Source organism: Nyctibius grandis, chromosome 9 (assembly GCF_013368605.1).
Source record: "Nyctibius grandis isolate bNycGra1 chromosome 9, bNycGra1.pri, whole genome shotgun sequence".
NCBI classification, from domain to species: domain Eukaryota; kingdom Metazoa; phylum Chordata; class Aves; order Nyctibiiformes; family Nyctibiidae; genus Nyctibius; species Nyctibius grandis.
This window is the reverse complement of record NC_090666.1, coordinates 20,331,000-20,353,733: the sequence shown is the minus strand read 5'-3', so window position 1 is coordinate 20,353,733 and position 22,734 is coordinate 20,331,000. Positions and strand designations below refer to the sequence as shown.

At 38.4% G+C, this 22,734-nt stretch overlaps 1 protein-coding gene across 1 annotated transcript in view; it reads right to left on the bottom strand.

Moving 5' to 3' along the window:
* Positions 1-21,270, bottom strand: part of ITGB6 (integrin subunit beta 6) — a 39,877-nt gene extending 18,607 nt beyond the window's left edge. The window contains exons 1-10 of the mRNA XM_068407347.1: positions 21,228-21,270; positions 13,685-13,749; positions 13,158-13,234; positions 12,331-12,410; positions 9,474-9,678; positions 8,286-8,532; positions 7,239-7,404; positions 6,534-6,695; positions 5,675-5,770; positions 149-238 (exon numbers count right to left, since the gene is read on the bottom strand). Of these exons, the coding sequence (XP_068263448.1) occupies positions 149-238; positions 5,675-5,770; positions 6,534-6,695; positions 7,239-7,404; positions 8,286-8,532; positions 9,474-9,678; positions 12,331-12,410; positions 13,158-13,218 (1,107 nt within the window). The 5' untranslated portion in view covers positions 13,219-13,234; positions 13,685-13,749; positions 21,228-21,270. The remainder of the gene's footprint in view (positions 1-148; positions 239-5,674; positions 5,771-6,533; positions 6,696-7,238; positions 7,405-8,285; positions 8,533-9,473; positions 9,679-12,330; positions 12,411-13,157; positions 13,235-13,684; positions 13,750-21,227) is intronic.
* Between the last annotated feature and the right edge of the window lie 1,464 nt (positions 21,271-22,734).

The window sequence follows — 22,734 nt, the reverse complement described above, 5'->3', positions numbered from 1 at the left end:
AGTGAACAAAACTTTTCCTGTTAAGGTCAGCACCTAAGCATAAAAAATGTTCTTGTAATCAGTGCAGATAAAGAATCAAAGACACTTGTTTTTACCAAACTGCAATCTAATTTTGAAAATATAGACATACAGGAAGAAAACACCTTACCTGATATGCAGCAATGATCAACTGGAGAATATTTCCAGAATCCTTCTGTAGTCGTCCAACAGTAGCTCCAGGAATAAGCTTTGCATAATTCTGAAAATTAAAAAAAAAAAAAAGCATAAAAAAAGACGAGGTGACAAGGAGCTACCATCTAGAAAAGAACAAAATATATTGGAGCCAACCAAAATAATAGTGACGTTTTCAAGGACCCTTGCAGATTCAATGATACACGTCCTATTGAAAAAGTCCTATGGAGAAGTGCTAGTTTCACTGAAACTTAATGGGACATATATTGCTAAATGACCTCTGTGTGCTTGGAAATTTGATACTATAGTATTTTTTAACTATAATTTTTTCAAATTTAGAATGAAGATATATTCTATCAACAGTTGTGTTTTTCTCTAATAAAAATAACCAAACCCAGATTCAGGTGCTCTACTGTTGCTGTACTATCTGAGTGTCTTGGACCCTATGGTTCATACCAGCAGTCACTTTTTTATCTTTGCAAGCAACTGAGCACCTTGAATTCTGGTTAGTGAGGGCACAGAAGTTAAGAAGTTTAAAGTAAGGGCTACAAGAACTTTAAACAAAGGCCCTTAAAAAAACTAGTGCTGGTTTATGATTGATGTAACACCCCACATGTATCCCAGTGGTCTGGGGCTATGATTGATTGTATGTTGACTTTATGTTAATAATATAGTGCCAATTTAACAATTTATTTCAGTGATAAGTTTTTTTTCTTTTTGCATTAAATTGCATTGTGACACTAACATGACATCTAGCAGCTAGATTTTAAATATGCTCAATTAAAATTTACCTTGCCTGATCATTAACTACATTAAGTTCTCTTGCTTGTACCCATGCCTTTGAAAAATAATAAGTGTTCGTCATTAAAACCACACATTGGTGATGTTCATTTTCCTTTGCAATTTATCATATCAATGCTGTTATTTTAATTTTAAAAAATTCCAGAGAGCTATTAATAAACATGGATAATTTGATACCCTTATATCCCTCTTATACTTTATGTCTCCGAAAGCCCTGTGATTACTTTATATATTATGTATGGGATACTTATCATTCATTAGATTTCTGAAGTGCTATTGTAAATCAGCAGGATTAACTGCATTTTATGTTACAGCTGGTGACTTTGCATTCCTGACTCGTCCTGCAATTAGTGCTCTCGCAAGGATTCTTAGACTATTGAAACTCTGCATTTTGTACACGTGGACCTTTCAGGAGGTAATTATAAGAAAAGATGATAAACCCGGAATTTAAAGTATAGCACCCTTTAATCTGTGGCATGCAAAACAAACAGTAGGGATATACTGTTCTGAAGACTTCGTTTTATCTTTCCTCTTTGAACAAAAATTTTCTGCATGGTGATACAAGGATGACGTTGCAAGCCCGGTCTAAGGGTGTATCTTCAGTCCATTGGTTAAACCCTGCCTTTTAGCACATATTTCTGTTTAACTGTTAACAAGGTGAGGCAGGCTGATGCTTTTGGAGTGCTACTATCATAAAACTCTGCAAAGGATGTCATGGAATTTAGTCTTTTAGCAAATACTCATTAAAAAATGAACTGCCTTTTTATAGAGATACTCTGATTCATGTTAGCGAAATGTGAAAATTATATATTTGAGTTCAGTGGGGTTATGTCTAACTTTTAGCAGTATAAGATAGAAGAATTTTCATCATAAAGAGAGTGTCATGCCAAATTTATAAAAATCATTTGAAATTCTGTACAAGTGTGGAGACTGGAGTATTTTTAGTTCAATTTTCAGCAGTGAAACGCAGTCCGAAAAACCCAATTTTCAAGCCATATTCTCCTGTGATATAAAAAGAAATAATCTGTCCCAAAAAAAGCAATTTCTGTTTCAAAAGAAGTGCTGCTTGGTCAGGATTAAAGAGGGAGTCTTTTCCCTCATCTAAGTTTTAATAAATTTTTAAAGAATTCTGCTTGAAAACAGATAATATCAACAATAATAACAACTACTTCATGAAACCTTACAGATTAGTGTTTTCTTTTATACCACAATAGGATTTACACAGTTTGTCAAAATATCATTATTATTGTAATATTTACAGATGCTTTTTGAGTGAATAGCTTTTATAGAATAAAAACATTCCCTGCTGCTTTGGTAAGACTCAGCTGAGACTAATGATGCAAAAAGTTAGAGATATATGAATATATTTTAAAAGACTTCTTTTTGGGAAAAAAAAAAGAATCCTTTTTATAAATAATCTCAAATTTTTATCAGGGCTCAGTGTAAGGAACTTCCTCCCCTCTCTTACATTTAATTTTGAATGGCCTTATAAATGTTTTCACGTGACTGCTTTTAAAGTTCTTGCGGTCAGGGAGAGCACCAGACCTAAACCTTCCCCCTCTTGTAGATTGCTGTGCAGTAGCTGTTTGGTTGCGTGGAAGGATCAAAACTAAAACCAGCTATGTTACAAGCATACGTATTCTGTGCTTGTGCGATCTGTAATATTTGTGTGTTAGATAATAATATACGTACGTGTAAGCGGATAAACTGAAAATTCAGTTGAAGAGGATCAAGAATATTAAATGACTGAATTATTTTGGGGTAAATTGTTGGGGATTATACAGGGCTAGAAATATAAAATATATATTTGACAGCCCGAACACTGTACTTAAGACTAATGGAATCTATGAAGTCTATTTAAAGAGGTGCTTTAAAAAGAGAGAGTCCTCACAGTCATTTTAATGTACGTTTGTCCCAAAGAACTGAATTATAAATAGCAATGGTCAGTTTTGGCATCTGATATAATTAGATGCTGAGTTCAAGTAGATTTGATATGAGATATTTGGGGAGAGGCTTTCCACCTCAAAGGGTAAAGTCTGTGAGGTTTTGCTGAGGAAGATTGCAGAACCTCCATCACTGGGTCTTTCAAAAAGAAGTAAAACACCAAGACAAGAGTGATTTAACGGTGGTGCCCAAGGGCCAGTTATTGTGTCCGCTCCCAGCTCTTCCAGGCTACCTGAGCAGTGGCAGAATAACTCTCATTGTCTTGCTTTGTTCTTTTTACATTCTTAAGCATGGATACCTGGTTATTTACATGTATATTACAAATTTGAATCACACAGATGAAAACATGACACTATTGTCTTGTTTGCAGGTCCTACATATACCCTTAAAAGTATACTGTAGTGTGGAATAAGTGCAGTGAGACTTAGATATGATTTTTGTACGTGCTTTGATTGATTTTCCACATCACCTACAGGATAGAAAGCAGACAATAACAACTATAGCTATCCAAATAAGTCACAGAAAGGAGTATTGAAAAGATAAAAGCCGCAGATAGAATATATTGAATGGAATTACTATATACCCTGCAAGACAGAAGATAGTCACGCTTTTTTTTCCTAACAAAGAAAGTAACAAGAACAAACCATTCCCCAGCTGGGTTAACAATGGCTTGCATTTTTTGTTAGCTATAAATCTTGGTTTAGTGTTCCCAGCGAACAAAGCGTGCCACTTGATAACTTTGATACTGGTATAACACTGACACAGGGATACTGAAATGGAAACCCCCTGATAAGAACACTGTTGGCCAACTCTGAGGGTGACCACCAGCAATTTCCAAGGGAAAATATAATGCCATCGGTAAGAGAAAAGTCTCTTTGGAAAAAATAAGGTGCTGTAAATCAAAGAGATACTTCCAGACTACATCATAGAACAGCCCTTATTCATGCAGCTCCTATTAAAATCAGGGAAAAGATTTCACTTGTCATTAATTGGGCCCCTATTAAGAAATTGTTAAGCAATAATGAGAACTAGTAAAAGCTTTTGAAGGTACAAATTTTAACTTATCTATGCTATGACCACAGAATCCCAATGCATTTATAAGTGATTGACTTCTACTATTGTTGATTTGAATTTTCACGCTTCATCTCAGTATTCTATGCAGTCTTTTAAAAAGCCAGGCAGTCAGTGCTCCAAGATGCAGAGTGATTCCACCCTTGTCAAGACTGTAATCTGAGAATCAGTTTATGAAAGATGTGACTCTTGTAACTTTTGTCAAACACCTGGAGTATGAGTCTTACTCAAGACAACTCTACAACTGGAACTGGTCAGAGAAGCACTGGGGGCGGGTCTTCCCTGGGTTACACAGGGGACAGAAATAGAAAACCATCATACTGGTGAGTATCTCAAGGGCTCATCTGCTCTCTCTGCTGTAATGTAGGACTTTTTTCCCTACCCTTTTTCTTTCCTGTTTTCCATGTGGTTATCACACCAGAGGAGCAGCTTTCTTCTCATTCCTTCACTTCTGGATTTTAATGAGGAATGTTGTGCAAAGGTTTTTCCTTTGGAAAGCCAAACTTATTGTATAAGCAGGATCACCCTTATTGACTCCTGCTCAACCAACCTGAATAAATTTGGAGGCACAATTTCTCTCCTCTTGTGCCCCTTCACGCAGCAATATGTGACCAGCTAAGCATAGGCTGCAAACCCACTTATTATCCTCACCGAATTCTTATCTAGAATTTCTTTTTGCATGTGAAGATTTCTTCCCAGCAGCAGGACTGGACAGAAAAGGAAAAAAGAATTGCCAATATCCTTCTTATTTTATCTTGGAGAGCTTTTGCTTATGTTCACTGCAAAAAGCAGTTAAGCAGCCGTTGGTGGCTTTGCCTCAGCTCACAGCTGGACCAGCAATGGGCCAAAACCAGCACGGGCCTTCAGGAGAGCTTTTATCTGTGGAGTCTGAAAACAGGTACCTGCACAGATGACTGGTGGAGCTACAGGAATGAATGATATTCAATTTATTTAAAAAAGGGATTTTGCATATCCATAACCACTGCTGCTCTGCTCTACCCTCTCTCCTCGCTCCCATTTCCCATGACATGGCTTCATAGAGCAGGGTATTATTTCATAGAACAGGATTCTGCAAATCCTAACATCAAAAATTCCTGTAATAAAGTGTTTTCTCTCAGTGGACATGAGGAATGATACATGAGAGAAGAGGACTTTGTCCATCATGTTTTGTATTTTTAATCTTGCCACTACTTTCCTATTTGTCTCATTGGAAAGAGACACAGAAATAAAGACAAATTAATAAAACTCTCAGGTCAGCTGAAAAAAACACATTGTCTCAGAGTTAAGCATGAAGACTAAATATATTTTTCAGAATATATTCTTGTCTTATAAAAGTAAGAACAGACTCAACTGTCCTTCTCTAGCTTTATGAAATGCAAAAGGCTAATCATAACGATTACACTGAATAGTCTAGCAATGCTTAGATTGACAATCCTTGACTTAAAAAATTAGTGTGATTCAACTTAAAATTCAATTTAAAAGTTACCTAAGAACGTCAAAATCAATACATGAAGAAGCACTTCCTAAGTAAAATAGCCTTTTTCTGATATATAATTTCTTAGCTATTTTTATTACATTAATATCTTACAGAATTCAGTCCTTAGTACTAGAATTACAGTATCAGCTGTGAAAAAAAGGGCAAACCTTAAAAGAAATACTGGAGAACAGAACATTTTAGTTTGCTCACCTCATATATGTGAACTTGCTCATTTGTTACAGCAAAAATTAATAAAACATTGTTTTGCACAAGTTTGTCGATTAATTGTCCAATTGTGGGATACTCCTGCAAACAAACAGAAGAGAGCTACATCAATCCATTTTTCATGGGCATCCAGTTGTTAATTATCTCCCATGAAACAGACATTCAAATGATCATAATTAACACCATATTCTCTGTAGAATATAAACTATAATTAGGCACTACATGTATACAAAATAAAATACAGTGTATATAATTTCCTCGCCTTGTTTTTAAGGAAACCCCTCTGAGAAAAGTACAATGCCAACCTCCATAGTGGGACACTTGGCTCAGCAGCATCTGTGATATATATATAATCCAAAGAATAACACTGTGCCAGAGCAACTGGTTAATTGTCCTACACTGAACACTTTAGTGTGTACACTCAGTATTTTTGACCACTGAACCTTTAGCTGATATGTTCTCCTACATGCACAGTGTCCTACGAATTCCTGAACTCCTTCTGGATTCACACCCTTGCAGGGAACATGATTAATGTAAATTTTGCCTTCCCTGTGGAAGGAAACACTAGTCAGGCCTGTTCCGTGTGTTTTCCAGGTTAGCAGGAATAAGATTTGTGCTTTCTTTTTTCCTAGCTATGATCTATCATAATTCCATACAAACGCACTATTCTCTTTTGACTAAAATGTGCAATTTCAAATAAAATAGAAGACAGTAAATATCTGGATTCCCTAACTCTTACACATTTCAGTGATAAAGGTATACTTTCATTAATTTTTCTAAGCTGCTCATGTTAGTCTTTAAATTTCCAGAATGTGAGAGTTGTACAAAATTCGTAGTAAATTACCAGAACAGTTGACATGGAATATTCATTATTGTGGTCCAAATGACAGTTCCCATCATTAGGAATAACAATCCCTGCCAGTTTACTGTCCATCCCAAAATGGGAATCAGCATCACTCACAAACACCAGCAAATGTAGAGAATCATTCCTCCATCCAATTTTTTCCTGTCATTTAAAATACGTTAGTTTAGCAGGCTGTGTTGCACTCACACTATAGAAAAGCAGCAAAAGATATGGAGAATAGCATCTCAAAATAAATGAAGGGAATAATTTTAAAGGCAGTGTCAAAAACATGACAACATCTCTTTTAAGAGATGATGTTCATTCCATCGTCTGTGGCTAACATTTTGTCTCCCTGTTCCAGTGTTTAATAACATGGGCTGGCCATGTTCATGTCAATCTGCTTACTGCTCTAAACATAGTTAATCAAAAATAGTTAAAGAAAAAACAATCAGAAAACAGACCCAGTAATTATACAGTTCATATTTTTTTTTATCCCTGGCAATTAAAAAGAAACACTAAAATATTGCAATATGCATGTTTAACTTGATACAGCCAAAAGTATTTTCATCCAAATGTAATGAGGCTCTTGGACTGCATTAAAAAAATCTTGAAAAATAATGATCTGTTGCTTTGAAATATAACCATATAATACTAGAAGTGGTAATATGCAGAATAATTAATATTATACCTAGAAGTTTCAATTACCTTGCAAACAGCTGCCTGCATAATTGCATCGAATCCTCCCTCTGGAGTGTCTATATTAGCAGAGATTCGCTGTCCTTTCACGATTTCATTGAATTTTTCAGCATCATTTGTTAGCGGCAAAACATGTTTGTACCCAAAGGTGGGTAAGCACTCATATGGCACACTTCTACAAGATAAGTGAGACAGCTTATGGATGTGAAAAATTATAGATACAGAGTGAAAAATCACTACAATGACTACTTTGCAGGCCTGTTTGGATTGAATTTTGGTCACTTCTCTCTGTGTCTGAGATAAATCTAGTGAAAAACGTTAAGAGAATCATAGAGCATGCTCTATGCCTCCTAGAAATGCCTCCTAGAGCAGAGTAATGCCTCCTAGAGCAGAGTAATTTAGCCAGGTAACAACGTGCAGTCCTCGCCATGCTCCCTGAGGTACCTTGTTTTCATACTCAGCAGCACATTAGGCTCTGTACTCCCGTAATGACATTCAGAGAGCACCACCAAGCTGCTGCAGGCCTGCTTCAGGCTGCAAAGCACAGCTTCTCCTGCACGTAGGTTAGGAAAGTGCTAGGGCAGCCTGGGTTTGGGGGATACTGCTGGACCTTAAGGGGAAAAAAAAAACACAAACAGGAAAACAACATTGATGGATAAATGAATCTGCTATTTTGTGTTGGGTTTGAGTTTGCACCTGGTTGGTGTAGCAATGTCATAAAATTCTTATATATATGTAGATCCTAGCAAATCAAAGAAAAATACATAATTATTCTGCATACCTGTTTGTTAACCCATTAAGCACATTTGGAACTAGCAGTAAAAGCTAAAAAGCAGAATCACTCCCAGATTCCTCTCTTCAAATAACATAAGACACAACAGAAAAATGATCAGAGTGCACAACTAAAAGAAACAAATCTTGTTTCCCAAACTGACTCAGTTATAGCTGGAAGAAGGCAGAGGTTCCAGTGAGGCTGCTGAATTGAATTTTGCCCTAAAGATTAATATTATGACTTAATGTTGGCATGCAAACCAGGTGGATATTTTCCCTGCCTACCTGCAAGGATTGTTTATTTCTTCAGCTGTAGTTTTGATAAATGGTGAAACTGGTTTTTCAACAAAAGATCCAAACCCCAGTCTGAAGTTGCTTGTCAGTTTTGACATTTCTTTGGAAAGAGTTGAACCCAGTTCTTTGATTGTATTCAGGTCATCATCCATGGAGGCTGAAAGATCCATGAGGTAATACAGATCAATTGGATAATCTTCAGTTTGGCGAACCTTGATCTGTATTGTTTCTTCATGTCCTATGAAGGTCATGGGAAAATGGGATACATATTAGCACTTCTAAATAGAAGTTATGAGCAACACCAAGTTTTTCAGAAACTTATATATATATGGTGAAAATTATGTAGTATTTCAAATCATCATGAGAATTAAAAAAAAAAAACAAACAAACCATCAAAAATTCTCTATCAACTAAAATCTCAAACAGGAGGTTTGAAAAATTAAAAGCAGTTCTGGTATTTTTTTCTAAACTGTTCTTCAGTGAAGGCATAACCATAGATTTACAACTGATTGCTGTAATTTAAAAGTATGAGAACATCACTTTGGCACTATGCAGCTTTAGAAAATTTAGATATGAAGCTAATTAAAACTAAAGGTAGCACTTACGGGACATATCACGTACTTTAGAAATTTAAAGAAAACCAGAGTATACGCACAGGTTTTATTCTCAGTTCCAACACTATGATATGACCTAACTGGGTGTCTCTTATGTTTCTTTATTCCAAATTTTCTCCAGGAAAAATTCACATCTCAAGGACCCCAAAGTAGGTCTAGTGTGTTTCCATAAATGTCACTGGTACCTTGTAAATCCTCAAAGCAAGATTTTATGCTGCCTCTGAGATATGCTGGTTGCCAGACCTGGGGGGAGAGGCACAGGAGCAGGGCTGGAGAGGTGGGGGGGGATTCCACTCTCTCACTGCCACCTCAATGGCAAGAGAATAGAAGAACTAAAAAAATATATCCTTACTTTTATGTTGTACCCAGCACTTCTGAAAGTATTTTCAACTCAGTTGAACCTATCTTCCATCTGATCAGTCAACAGATAATTTTGGACTCAACGCAAGTTTTTAATCTTTATTCTGTCAAGTTTCTTTTTTTTAGAACATTCAGTCTGAGACATTTCAGTATATCACATTGCCTGAAAAAAAAATATCCCACATCTATAAACTGAGTGTCTTACCTGGTCGCAGCCTGAGGGTTAATTTTTGAGGAGAAATCTGTGTGACATCAGAATTGCTATTCTGGGTCGCTACAGTTAGTGGCTTGTTTCTCTGAATTTCTACTTCTGAAATGGGAAATTCAATCAAATTCAACTGGCATCCTTTTGACAAAAGGTTTTCTGGGGTATCACACCTCCCATGAATTCCAGCCGAGTCCATGTAATTCTAAAGCAAACAGGAGAAGGAATGGATGAGTTAAATGTATTTACTGACCAGCCACCAGCACCTGGCTGACAAAAGGTCAGTCCCATGCAGGGGACGGAAACAAAGGTGGACGTTAGTGCAAACTAGTGCGGAAAGAGATCTAGGTGGCACAGAAATCTAAATTTGCCCTTCATGGATCGTGTCGCACAAGTGTATAATTAATGTAACTTACACCGATTTGGTATCCTGGGAGAAACTGAGCTATTGTTGGGGAATGGAAATTGTGCCACTCACTGCGTTTGGCTTCTTGCAGTACTGGGAATGATAACACAAAGCCCCCATCAGCCCCTGGTTTTCCTATTACAGGATTATGCCTCAAATTCAAACTGATGGTGGGGTACCCAGTGTTCACTGTCTTTCTGGCTTACTCTTTCTCCTCAATACTCATTTAACATGTTCACTGAAGCAGGTAGCAAGTCCTTGTTACTCTGTGTGGTGCCCAACAAGCACCATAGCCTCCCTCCCTCGCTCCCCAGTGCTGGCGGGACTCCCGGCACGCCCACGTCTATCTGGTTACATGGGGCCCAGTGCCCTACTTGACCTTCTCCCGTCCAGAGGAAATCACAAGCCTATCAATATCAGTTGGATAGCTTGCAGTTTATTTTTGTTACTCATTTCAAAGGACTTGATACACATTCCTTTCCACCACACTGCTGCAGGGTAGGTACTATCCCCACATAGTGGTGATGTTAATGGTTAGTTTTACAGAGAGGTTTCTGTGCCTTAGTAGCATTTCCTAGAGCTATGTCTAGAGTTTAGATCCTCAGAATCAGTCGGCTGCCTCCTGAGCTGGAAACTTCTCTGGCCTGCAAGACCTTTTGACCAAAACCTGGGCAATGCCCGGCAGAACTGGCACCGAAACTTTCAACTCCTGGCAGATGTTCATGGGCCCGTACCATGGGGCTGCTCTTTTCTCCTGGGTTTGGGTAAGCAACCTGGGGTTCAGCCATTAAATCACAAATATTCTCTGAATTCAGTCACTGAAAAACTTTCCATCCAAAGCAAAACCAATTTACTTTCAACCTATTAAAACCAGAACTGGGACCCTTCTTTCCATCAAAATGTCACCCTTCATGCCTGAAAATTATCAGGGATCTTATATATCTTGGTGGAAACAGTCTTGGGAATGGTGTTTTATTATTCTTCAGCCTGAATCTGATGTCTTTGCTCAGGCAAAACTCTCGCCAACAGTTTCTTAAATATAGTGCACATGAAAATCATGTACCATTACAAAACTTTCGCAAGGAGATCCATATAATCTCCTTTAGTTACACACTTTGAGTTGCTGGCTTTTCAAAACATATGTGAAGAGGCAAACTCATATTTCAAATACAACTATAAGGTGTGTTTTCATCCTACAGAAAACAGTGGTTTCTTTGGAGGCACTTGTGTTTACTCTGACACTAAACCTCCTACATCTTTTGCACTCTTGATGTGTTCTCTAGCAAACAAGTGAATGAGCCTATGAACAGAGAAAAAAATCATGTTTACTACTCTGAAGTTTTCAATAGTTCCACAGTTTTTTTAAGAAAAAAAACAATGAATTGTGTTTCATTTTTGTTTTCTAAAAATATATGGAAGTAGTCAAAATTATGTGATCAAATTTCATTTCAAGAAAATCCTGTTTTGTTTGTTAAGTACAAACATAAAAACTACTGCAAACACTCTAATGTGAGTGGGGTTTTTTTTCCCATGGTAACATTTTTTGCAAACTGCTATATTATTTTTAGCAAACTTATGTTGAAAAAAAGTACTATTTGGTTTTCGTGAGCTACTTCATAAAGCAGTATGTTAGTCCCATCCTAGGTATCATTTTGCTATTCAAAAAAGCAAGAAATACTTTTAACAGCAACCATGTAAATGAGAAACTATCATGAAAAAGACCTATTTTATTTCTCTATTATTTCTGGCAAGTTTTTAATTGTGATAGCTGACTATCTTGCTAAGACTAATGAACTAAGACTTAGAATATTTACTGTGAAGTAGGGAGATATTACAGAGCATCATTTACAGGTGAAAGTTTTAAAAGCAGAGATGTTAAGTGACTTGCCCAGGGTGACACAGAAAGTCTGCAACAGATATATAGCAAACAAATCCAGATTTTTCTTTTTTAAGCCCAATGTTTTAGCCAAAACACTTACACCTGTATCATACTAATTGTAAAACTGACACTATCATCATACTTAAAATCAACCACAGATTAATCATTTGTATATGCAAACTGACTGGAGCACCTTCTGTTTACACTGTCTGGCTTGGCATGTAATACATAAGATGCAGTCTGATCTCTGACTTGATGTCTGGCGCTTCATCTTCAGCCTGTGGCTGTCAGCCCTGAGGCTGGTGACCCTCTAATACCACTTTTATTTCTGCCTTAGATGAGGAAGGGATTTTTTTTAAAAAACAAAACAAAAACTAACAAAAAAACCCCAAACAATTAATAATAGACCATAAAGTCTAGACTGAATTCCACTTTTGATCTCCAGGAAGGCTTCGCTAAGCGCTGCATGCATTACAAAACCATGAGCTGACCCAATTAAGTCAATACTTCATCACTCAGAGCTACTACAAACAATTCAAGTCTTTGAAATTTTTTTGTATCATTTACTTTACCTCTTGAAAACACCAAGCGCAGTGTGGTCCGGAAAGCAAACAAACTTCACAAGTCACTGCGCTTTCCTGAGAACAGGTCCCTAAGTTTAAATCCAGGAAGATAAAAGACTATTAATAAGGTGTTTAATCATTCAGTTTACGAAGAATCTTGTCAATTAGAGAACATGGGAGGTAAAAAAATGCACACATTTAGCCATATTTAGGATTACTGATAAAATTCCTTCATAAAGGTATTTCTGTTGGTAGAAGATTAACTCTCTAAAAAAAAATTAAAAACCCACAATTGCTGTCAATTAACATACTTACTTTTGCATGCTTTATGGATGGCATTCACTGAGAACATGTTACTTGTTTTCTCCAGTGCACCTGATAAAGTGTTACGTGTGTTTCTGGTATGGCGCGGGTAAGACATTGACAATGTGACCAGGGACGTTAAAAGAACAGATTTATGTTCGCTCTGTATGCTTAATATTGCTTCACCCAGGTGTCTGCAGATATGTGGTATGATTTTAATTTATTGTGGAAGTACTAGTGAAATACTGAATCACATGTATAGTATTAAGTTTCTCGGCAGATCAAACACTGATTAGTATAACCCAAATTGCTCAAATGGCCATCCCTTTCATAAATGTTGTGCTCTGTAATGATCACATACATCTTAGATGAATTTGCAGGGTAGCCCTACAGCAGTCTGTCAAAAAAAGAAAGGTTGTTAAACCGAAAGGAATGATTAAATACAGAAGACAGAAAGCTATTTAGATCCAACTTCAAGCAGGAAACAATTAAAAAATAGTTTTGAAATGGATCTCTCTAACCTTGAGCCTTACCTTGCACATAGGTATTTCTTTGCAGAAATAGGAAACAGAGGCAAAGCAATTCAATCCCCATTCGTTTTCAGTGCTGGCTGCATGACAAAAAAATATTAGCATGTTAATTATCGTCCGCGTAAAGGTAGAATGTTGTAAAAATCATATGTTCCCGAAGGGTATGTTTTCAGATGTCACCTACACCGGATTGCGAGGAAACTTCAACCCTGCCGGGACAGACCATGAATAAAAGTGAAAACAAGGGCTACCTGGGCAGGTAAAGAGGACAAGCTGTGCATAAAGTAACGTGAACTCGGTTATCACTTCCTTGTTTTCCTGGACTCCTTATAAGGTATACAGGGAAAATTCATTCAGGTGAAGACTTCTGTCAATCCCAGTCGCTCTGGGTCCTAGAGCAACCCAGCCAAGACAGTGGGTTTTTGTGTGTACAGCAACTCTTAAAAGGCTCCTCTAAAATAATGCCTTTAATTGTTCCCTGAGGGAGTGTGTTAGGTAGATGGATCATTACCATTGCCAAGTGAGTATACCTGGAGAGATGTAAAAATCCCATTTTTTCAGATTTCCTGATGTGGATGGAAACTTGTAAAAGCAACTGTGAAAAAAAACAAAAAGCAGTCACTTATTATAATTGAGGACCTGGCTTCAGTAATTCAAGATACAGAGTACATTTATTTTATTAACATTGCAAACTGAAAAGGAAAAGCTTCAGTTGTGGATTTTTTTAATATGTAGAAGGAGGGATAATTACATTCCGAGTTCTGCAACTGAATTGGAAAAAAAATCATGTCAGCTTTAACTCTGTGTAATAAGTGGCCAAATATTCTGTAGCACAGATACAACAATATAACAAGTTATTGCTATCTCTTTTTCCCCCCAACCTGGAATGAAGGCAAAATATGCATTTCTTACAACCTTATTAAAAGGAAATAAAATTTCTCATTTGTAGATTTCATCTCTTCCCATCTTTTATGTTCTGCTATTGCCTATTTTGAAAATCATTTGTTCAGGACAAGCCCTTTCATATCATAAGGGTTTGCAACAGACTTGACTCTATGCAGCATAAAATTATAATTTCATCAGTTGTGTTGCTGGCCTGAAAACATATATCCTCTTTTTCTACAGTCATAAATCCTACAAAAGTTAGCTCCTAAGAACTAGGTTGCTCTCACCAAGAGAACTGGCAGGATCTCCCTTTTCAGACTGGTAGTAGCTGCAATCTTGGGGCAGGATGTGGCAGTAGGGATGGGTCTATACTAGTTAAACTCAACATGCCTGGAAGCGTTCCTGGTCACTGAGGCCAACTGGCACAGAAAGACCTGAGTTTATGCTTGCAAATTGCCTATAGGGACCATTCTAGCAACCAAATTGTGCCCAGAAATTGTTTGCAGAGAGTGTTAATTGGAAGAGGTCAAATTCATGCCAGGGAGCATTTTAACAGTTTAATAGCATAGACAATCTCATTCTAGTGCCTGGAAATATTCCCAGGCACATCCGATTTTACTAGTATTTACACAGTGTGTGGGTAGTTTCATAGCAGCTCAAGCTGGATTACGTCAAGCCTACCTTTGCCCTGCCCTTGTGTTCCCACCCCTTTGCTCCTACCAGTACTCATGTCCAAACACTGAGCTGATTCAAACTGATCCAATTAAAATCAGATCACCTTCCATGGGGAAAGTGAGGGGCTGCTTTTCACCTGGGTAGGTCCCTTGAATGGTGTGGCTGCCCAGTCCAGAGTGAGTGCCCAGGTCAAGGGAGGGAGCAGGAAATACAGGCAGAGTTGGCAGGAAAGGTGGGAATATTTAGGCTGAATTTAGCCCAGATTAGGCTGTTGTGGAACGGTATCTTAACATTTCTATTTACAACAACATTCCTAAGTCTCCTTCAACTGCTTTCTATACCTTGGAGCGTCCTTTGGAAGGCACTTGCTCAGCTACAGCACTTTCCTGTGGCATGAAAAAAGCATCGATTAGATTACGTTCCCTCGGCTGGTGAAGACACAACTCTGTGAGGACACTGTAACTATGTAAGGTCAAAAAGAAGTGGAGTCAACTGAAAATGTTTGCTCATACTAAGAAAAAAATCCTCCTGTAAGTGCCATCGAACACATCTTATTTCCTTGGTTTTAATTTACATTTGTGTACGCGTCCTTTAATGTTGTTGCTATGTCTACAGCCTTGCGGAGCTCCAAAAACCAGTGCTTTCCCTTTCAACGTAGAAGGTCACTTTGTAGCTCTTACTAGCCCCTGGTAATATAACAACACTTCAAAGCACGTGCTCAAAGGACTTGGTGGCAGTCCTTCATCCACCAAAAGGCACCAGACACCAGCAGTGTTCAGATTAAGGACCAGCCAGCTGAACAGCTGGCAATTAGCAAATGCTTATTTTTAGATTCAAGATGTCAGACATTTTAGTGTAGAGAGAATGGATAATACAACCTACATAAAACTTACAAATTCTGTTCGATATTATCAGTTCCCCATTTGCTTGTGTGGTAATATTTTATATAGATCTTGGCAAGGACAGCATGACTGGAGGCTAAGTGCCTGCCTCTGAATGGGATTGCTGCCAAAGGCTATCTGAATAAGAATTGCCTGAATAAAATAACTAGGTTTCTGCAAATTATTAAGAACAGACCTCCCCAGATTGTCTGGAGAGAGCAGAGAAGGAAAAGAAAGTAGCAGAACAAATAACAAAAACATACAGGAAAAAATAAGGAGAGAAAAATAAAGGTCAGTTTTGATTTTTAAAAACACACACAATGAGAAGATCACAAGACTGGACAGAGTGGGAATAAAAAACTCACTGATAGGAGCACAGGAGGTTAAGAGAAGTCCAGGAAGGGAGACAGCACGTACCAAGAGTAGGTCTTGGGCAAGGCAAGAAAACCTAGGCAGGAAGCTGATAGATGATTCTTGTTTTGAAATGTCATCAAATATCTTGAGTAATATCTAAAGGTAAGTTGGCCAGGAAATTCCTCTACTAATTTAATGTTTTATTGGCTTTAACTATCACACATGCTAGAAGAGCAGAACTGGAATCCAGAGTAACCATGCTGATGTGGGGAAGATGTGTAAAATCCTTTGGGGTCCTGGCATTGCTTGTTTTGATAGCAAGGTTCCCCTTAAGAAGGTTTGTAAGACAGAGTCTTGTTTTGTTCACCTACATTAGGGGCATCAATCCAATGAGATATAACAAAAAGGTAGTTTATAGTACAGACAGAACACAATTCTTATTGTTTCCATCAGCCACTGCATATTCATTTTGGAGTAAATTCTGGTCTCAATTGAATCAGGATTACAGTTTTATAATGACACATCAGAACAGAAACAGCTGTTTATCTTTCAGTATGGGCAATGCTGAACAATGCAAGTCTGTGATTCTTTAAAAGATAATAAAATGTGCATAGGTTAAAATGTTTAGTGCTATTTCCCCATACCTGGCACTTATAATACATAAAGATAGCACAGAAAGATATTCTGTTCATCCAATCAACTTTAACAAATTCACTGGCAAGTAACAAACATTGAATATCGAGGTATAGAAAGAAAGCAAGCTAATGTTGGGGGCAGGGAATAAGAAATAAACCAAAAATATTAGCCTCAAGTTGTATTTCTTTAATAATAGTGGGCTTTTTTTCTCTAGAACAATGGTGTATCTTTTCTGGCACACTGAGCTGAAGCCACAAGCCAGCCTGTGTGATGGGTCTGTAAAGGTTCCAGAATGGGAAATGTTTGCCTACAGAAGGGTGCCTCACCATTGGCTCATTCAAATCTAAAAATTACTTCATTTGAGAAAAAATACCAGCCTCCCCTGCAAACAGGATATAAACCAATGTAGCATAATTACACATACAGGGAGACCAGCCCAAGAGAAAACAACAATTAGTTCCTTCTGTGCTAGACAAGGCTTGGAAGAGGAGGCATGTTGGCTCCAGTGAAAGCTTATCAGTCAACATAAGAGATCAGTATGTCCCAACATCATCAGAGAAAGGAAAATCTCTTTTAATTAGAAGATGGAGAGCTATCCATATGAAGGAGAAATTCTTGTAAGCAATCTCTTGACCTCACACACAACCCAGCTCTTAATTCCCAATGCTCTTCTCATACACACTCTCACCCTGGAAGCCTGGAAAAGTACTGAGCAATTTGAGGTCTGAATGTCCCACAGGCTGGGATGGTTCTCAGAATATTTGCAAAGATGGGGGAAGCATCTCTGGCACTTCGGAAAATATTTCTCTCTTCCTGTCCTTCATCAGAGAGTTTTGTGGGACTGGAAACAGTGAGATGGCGCCTCCCTGCTCTCCATTCACCTATAGTGACATTCACCACCTCAATGTACTGGTAAAGGGCTACACTCCTTAGGTCAGAGGCAGGTTGTTTTGTATTTGAATCATCTGGTGACTTTTTTTCTCTCCCTGGTTGGCTTCCAAATCAAATCTGTCTAGAAAGCTCATGGTGATCCCTAATGGGGAATCAAAGTAGACTTTAAAAGTTTCAGTCAAACATTTTGACCCAAAAGATGGCAATCAAAGAATATGCAAAAGTCTACAGAATCAGTGGGTCTCACAAAGATATATGTTCTGTAGCTGCACAGTCAAGTGCTTCCAGACTCTTGGGCCAGCAGAAATGAAAGGCATTTTCTTTGGAAAAAACATGTTCCTCAGCAACCTAACAGACCCAGTTCCAAAGAACAGCAATGACAGATGTTTCAGAGGATGCCTGCCAATTAGCTAAGAAAGGAAGCCTGAAAAAAAGTTTCCAAGCTTGAAACTTAGTTTCGTCTCTAAGGAGCTAGAGGTGATTTGAGTAGCCACGTGGCGGTGTGCATCTCCTGCAAAAAGGACAATCCAGCACAGACAGAAACCACACACAAATACAGCAATGATACTGGAAGGACTGTCCTGTTTCTACTTTTACTGCAGTGTAAGTCCTTGCAACACTTCAGGGAGAGCTGGCAAAAACATTTAAAGAGGAAGCAACAATCTTTAATGAACAGTTGTATTTAACGGGTAAATTCACAGTGACAGTGAATGCAACTAATCAGTGATTTTTACTTTTTTTCTTAATTTGAACTTTTTTCTGTATATAAAACAATAGTATCACCTAGCAAATCACTGTGTAAAATAAATAAATGCATCTGGATTTATACATTTTAAATGCCAGTTGATAGTATTTGCTAACTCTTTCTTTGTTAATCAGCTGGTGAGAGATGGGTATTACTCCAACAGAAAATGCCATCAATCCAAAGATACCGCTGCGAGCATTCGGGTCCTGTATAGAGGACACGGAGCCTGCAGTAAGCGAAGATGTGAATGCATGGTGACTGAGTTGCTTAACACCAGCTCTCATGTTTTGGGGTGTACTAGTATCATATCCCATTAGGGGCCTAGGACCAAAACACTGCAGTGTCGGGTAAGCCAGAGAGCCTACTCAAGGCGTGGGCAGGTGTGTGGAGAGGCAAAGGCCTCTCTTGCTCTCCTCTTCAGGTGTTGTTTGCAAGCACCGCTACGCACGATGGAGAGTGGCTTTAAGAGAAGATTGGAGGTTTCTGTAGCTCCTTCCAGTGGGTTACAGGAGCTGAAGAGCCACACGGAGGAAAGGAATTTTCCCCCTCCAGCTCTGAGCAAAGCGGGGTGTCAGGGTTTCATGACTCAGGCCATGACTCACGCTCTGGTCTCCTCCTGCTTCCAGAGCAATGCGCTGCTGTTAGATGAGGGCAGAGAGTGAAGTCAACAACCTACCCCTGAACAAACAGAGAGGAAGAGGAGGAAGAAGAAGGAATTGCTCACCAACTGTGCAATGAACAGCAAGCAGATAACCAAGGGTGTTTTCAACTCATATTTACCATGCCCACAGCTCTGACCCGGCTGGTTCCAGCCGAGGGCGTGAGTGAACTTTTGTCCTCGCTTTCCTTTGAAGGGGTGAGCACCCTGCAAGATTTGTTTGGTTTTCAGATTTGAATACACTCTCACACTCAAAGCAAAATAATCAAACCTCCAAACTGCAGAAGGGCTCAGGTGGAACCGGTGGGAAAACCACGTGGCATTCAAGCGGGACTGCCAGCCAGCCCACGGCACTCAAAACATGCCAGGGATTTCCACACAGCCTATCAAATCTGGCCTCAGTTTCTGTTTGCTTTTCGCAGTTAGAGGGTACACTTTGTTCTCCCTATGCTATAAAAGCCTGGCGCTGGGGCACCAGAGCAAGCACCTCTGTTCGGTGCTGGTGCAAGGCTGAACATGCTGATAGTGAGAACTGCGCTGAGCACTGACTCCACAACACTTCAGACCTCCTGTGCTTTAGCTGAAGAGCTTTCTGTAACTTACTCCATTCAGATCAATGCTAAGTGCAAGGTGGACCTGCTGTCCCTGTTGCATAAGGGCCAAAGGCAGTCCTGAGACAAGCAGGTTGCAGCGGCACCAAGAGAAATGTGAAGCTTTAGCACAGTCCTGCAGCAAGCTGGGCTAGGCGACAATGCAGAGGGAGGACTTGCTTTTGAAAAAGCCAGTAGGGTTGTGTAAACACTATGTTTTCAGGTCTGCCTCATCCACATGTAAACTATAAACTGCTGAGCTGGGATTAAATCACTTGTGAAAAGTGATTCCACTGTGGTCTTACACACAGAAAATAAATTTATCGTATAGTCAACCTTGCTGTACTTAGACCTACAGAAGTCCAGTCTTTGCTGAAACACAGGGTTTGAATCCAGTTAATCTAGAATAACCGAAGCAGCTAAGCATGTTTAGCTCAGCACCCAAACAGCTGCTAAAAACTGAGGAAAACGGGCTCAGGCACTGCCTGAAACCAGCAACATTTCTGCAGCTTTCCAGGAGCTATTCTGAACTCCACCAGCACGGTTTCTATTTACAGATACGCAGCGTTCAAGCCACTCGCTCCTGCCAGTGGGTGCAGGCTCTTTCTGGCTAAAGACCAGGATTTAGGGTTTCAGGAGCCTCTTGTGCAGCATGCTGCCATCTCATGGCTACTCGGCTGCTCTGGAGTAGAGGAATGATTACTTTAAAACTTACATGGAAAAAAGGCGTTCAGATACTAACAGCCCTATTACCGTTTAGCAATATTTTGCCTTGCTACATATGTAAGAATCTCTGGGGATGTTAATATCTTTGTTAAGTTTGGTCATTGAAGTTATATTAAAGTTATAATTTTTTGTTAACATGTTTTTTTCACATTCCTGTCTCATCTGTGACAATAAACAGAACATTACTTCTAGTGTCTTTGTTATAAGCTCATCTACATGTTTCTGGAATGTCAGAAGTTGTTTACAGTATCTTCGTCAGTATAAATTATTACTGTATTTTGAAAATATTGCCTTATTGTTATGTGTGTGTTTCTTATGGAAATAGGAAGGAAATTGAACCAACAGTGTCCGTTCACATGTAAACAGAAACATTGGAAAAGCAACCTTATATAGAACAATTAGTGCTTCTACGATTCTTCTTAAAGAACTAGTAAGAACTGTCAATATTATATATCTAAGTAAAACCATGCAAGACTAAATGTAAATAGAACCAACTCTAAATAAAAATAAAATCAACTAAATAAATTCCAAGTATTTTGGCTGAGTAATACCAAAAGGATAAGGCAGGGCAGATTTTCCCTAACAATGTTTTCCAGGAGTTCAAAATAATTGATCACGTAAATACTGTCAATAATATTTGATCCACTGATACCTTATGTTTCTTATCTCATATGTTTGCAACCACATTGCTGTGCTTCGGTTGGACACTTAGCACACAGAATTACCATCATTTTCAACCGTTTTTTTTAAAAATTTAATTCCTAAAATTTTGTAACATGTCAATATGTCACAGGAGGCCATAGAATCAGGCTTTCTATCTGAACCAATAGATTAACAGAAATTTCAAAAAATACTATTGCCACAATAGTACAAAGCAGAGGGCACAACACTGCAAAGGATCTCATAGATAACGAAGATTTGACCTTTCACCTTACACAACCATGTTAATAAACTTATGAAAAATCCATCATAAGACCACTCAGACTGTTTAACTCTCTGGCAGAGAGGCAAATAGAAAGCAGTTCTACTCACCTTTATGGTATATGCAAGAACTAGGTGAGTTCTGTATTATCCAATTTGCAAGCAAGTTCCATTTTACTGTGATACCCTCACCTACAGTGGTTTGTTCCTGTCACTCTTACTAGAAGACTTTTTCAGAGACTTCACTCTACTCATGGCTGGAAGCCTCCACAGCTCCAGCCTGGATGGACTGACTTTCAATTTATATCCATTTAATGACAACGTTGTCTGGTAACTTAAATAACTTCTTTCCTTTCCTAGTATTTGCCCTGCCCTTCTTTCCCCTCCCCTTGATGTATTTATAGACAGCAATTGTATAGCCCTCATTCTTTTTTTTGTCCAGTACTACTTCTCTGCATTTCTTTCAATATGTTCTTTCCTAATTATGGATGACAGACTGTTCGCAGTACTCCAGAAGAGCTTTGACCAGTGCCTCTTACAACAGTGTCTGTACTTAACATATCCCTCCTTGAGTTTCCTGCATCGTATCTAAACAGGATCATTTTTGCCTTTCCCATGGCTCCATCCCAGCTCTCTCACCGTCCTTCTGTGACTGACCAAGACATTATGGTCTTTTTCTCGCCCAACTGATAAGCCACAGTTTATAACAGAAGTAATTTCCACTTCAGTTTGTGTGTGGTCTGGCACTTGTGCTATTAAATTGTACCCCACACCTCCAACTCTCAAGTTCCCCCACAACATGTATTTAATGGTATGGATACTTTTCTCATCTGACCATGCCACTTTTAGCAACAATGAAGGTATTAATACTTTCAGAGACTAACTGAAACTGTGATGATTGAAAATCTCTACGCAACCTTTAGGTAGACCGATAATTTCCTTTCCAGAACAGATGGTACCATACGTACATTTCTTCAGCCCTTATATATTGTATTAAACATTTATTGCTTTCATCCTATTTTCTCCATTTTATCTCCACACCCTTATTTATTCTTTCTTGCAAAAATGTGTATAAAATGTCCATATTACAAAGGTCGGATTGCTGAAGCTGTAGACATGAAGTCACTTTTTCCTCTGCTTTTCTCTTTCCTTTGTTTTGGCAGATCTTTTAAGAAAAACTTGCTCCTGTACTCGAAATTTAATTAGCTCATTCTTTCAGCATTTTTAGGATAGATAACAGACATCATTCCACTATAGGCCTACTATACTCTGGATTTACTTTTCAAGTTTGTAAATGTTAGCTTTTACTTCTCCAGATTCTTCCCATCCTAATTCTATTTTTCTCCATGGTCTCTACCATCCTCTTCACAAAAAAAGAAGAAAAATAATTTATTTGATTTGGGCAGTATCTACACAATCTCTCATCTCTACCCCTTTTATTTGTATGGTAGAAGAAACTTTCAGTCTTTCAAATTTTGTTTACGGGTGGGAAGTCTGTAAACTTGACAAATCTGACTGCATCCTCTGCTGCGTGGTTCCCAAGAGACCATTTTCATTGATGATGTGATATGGTGGCGTTTTCTTCCCCTATGACTTTCACTCTCTTTGCTCACTCCTA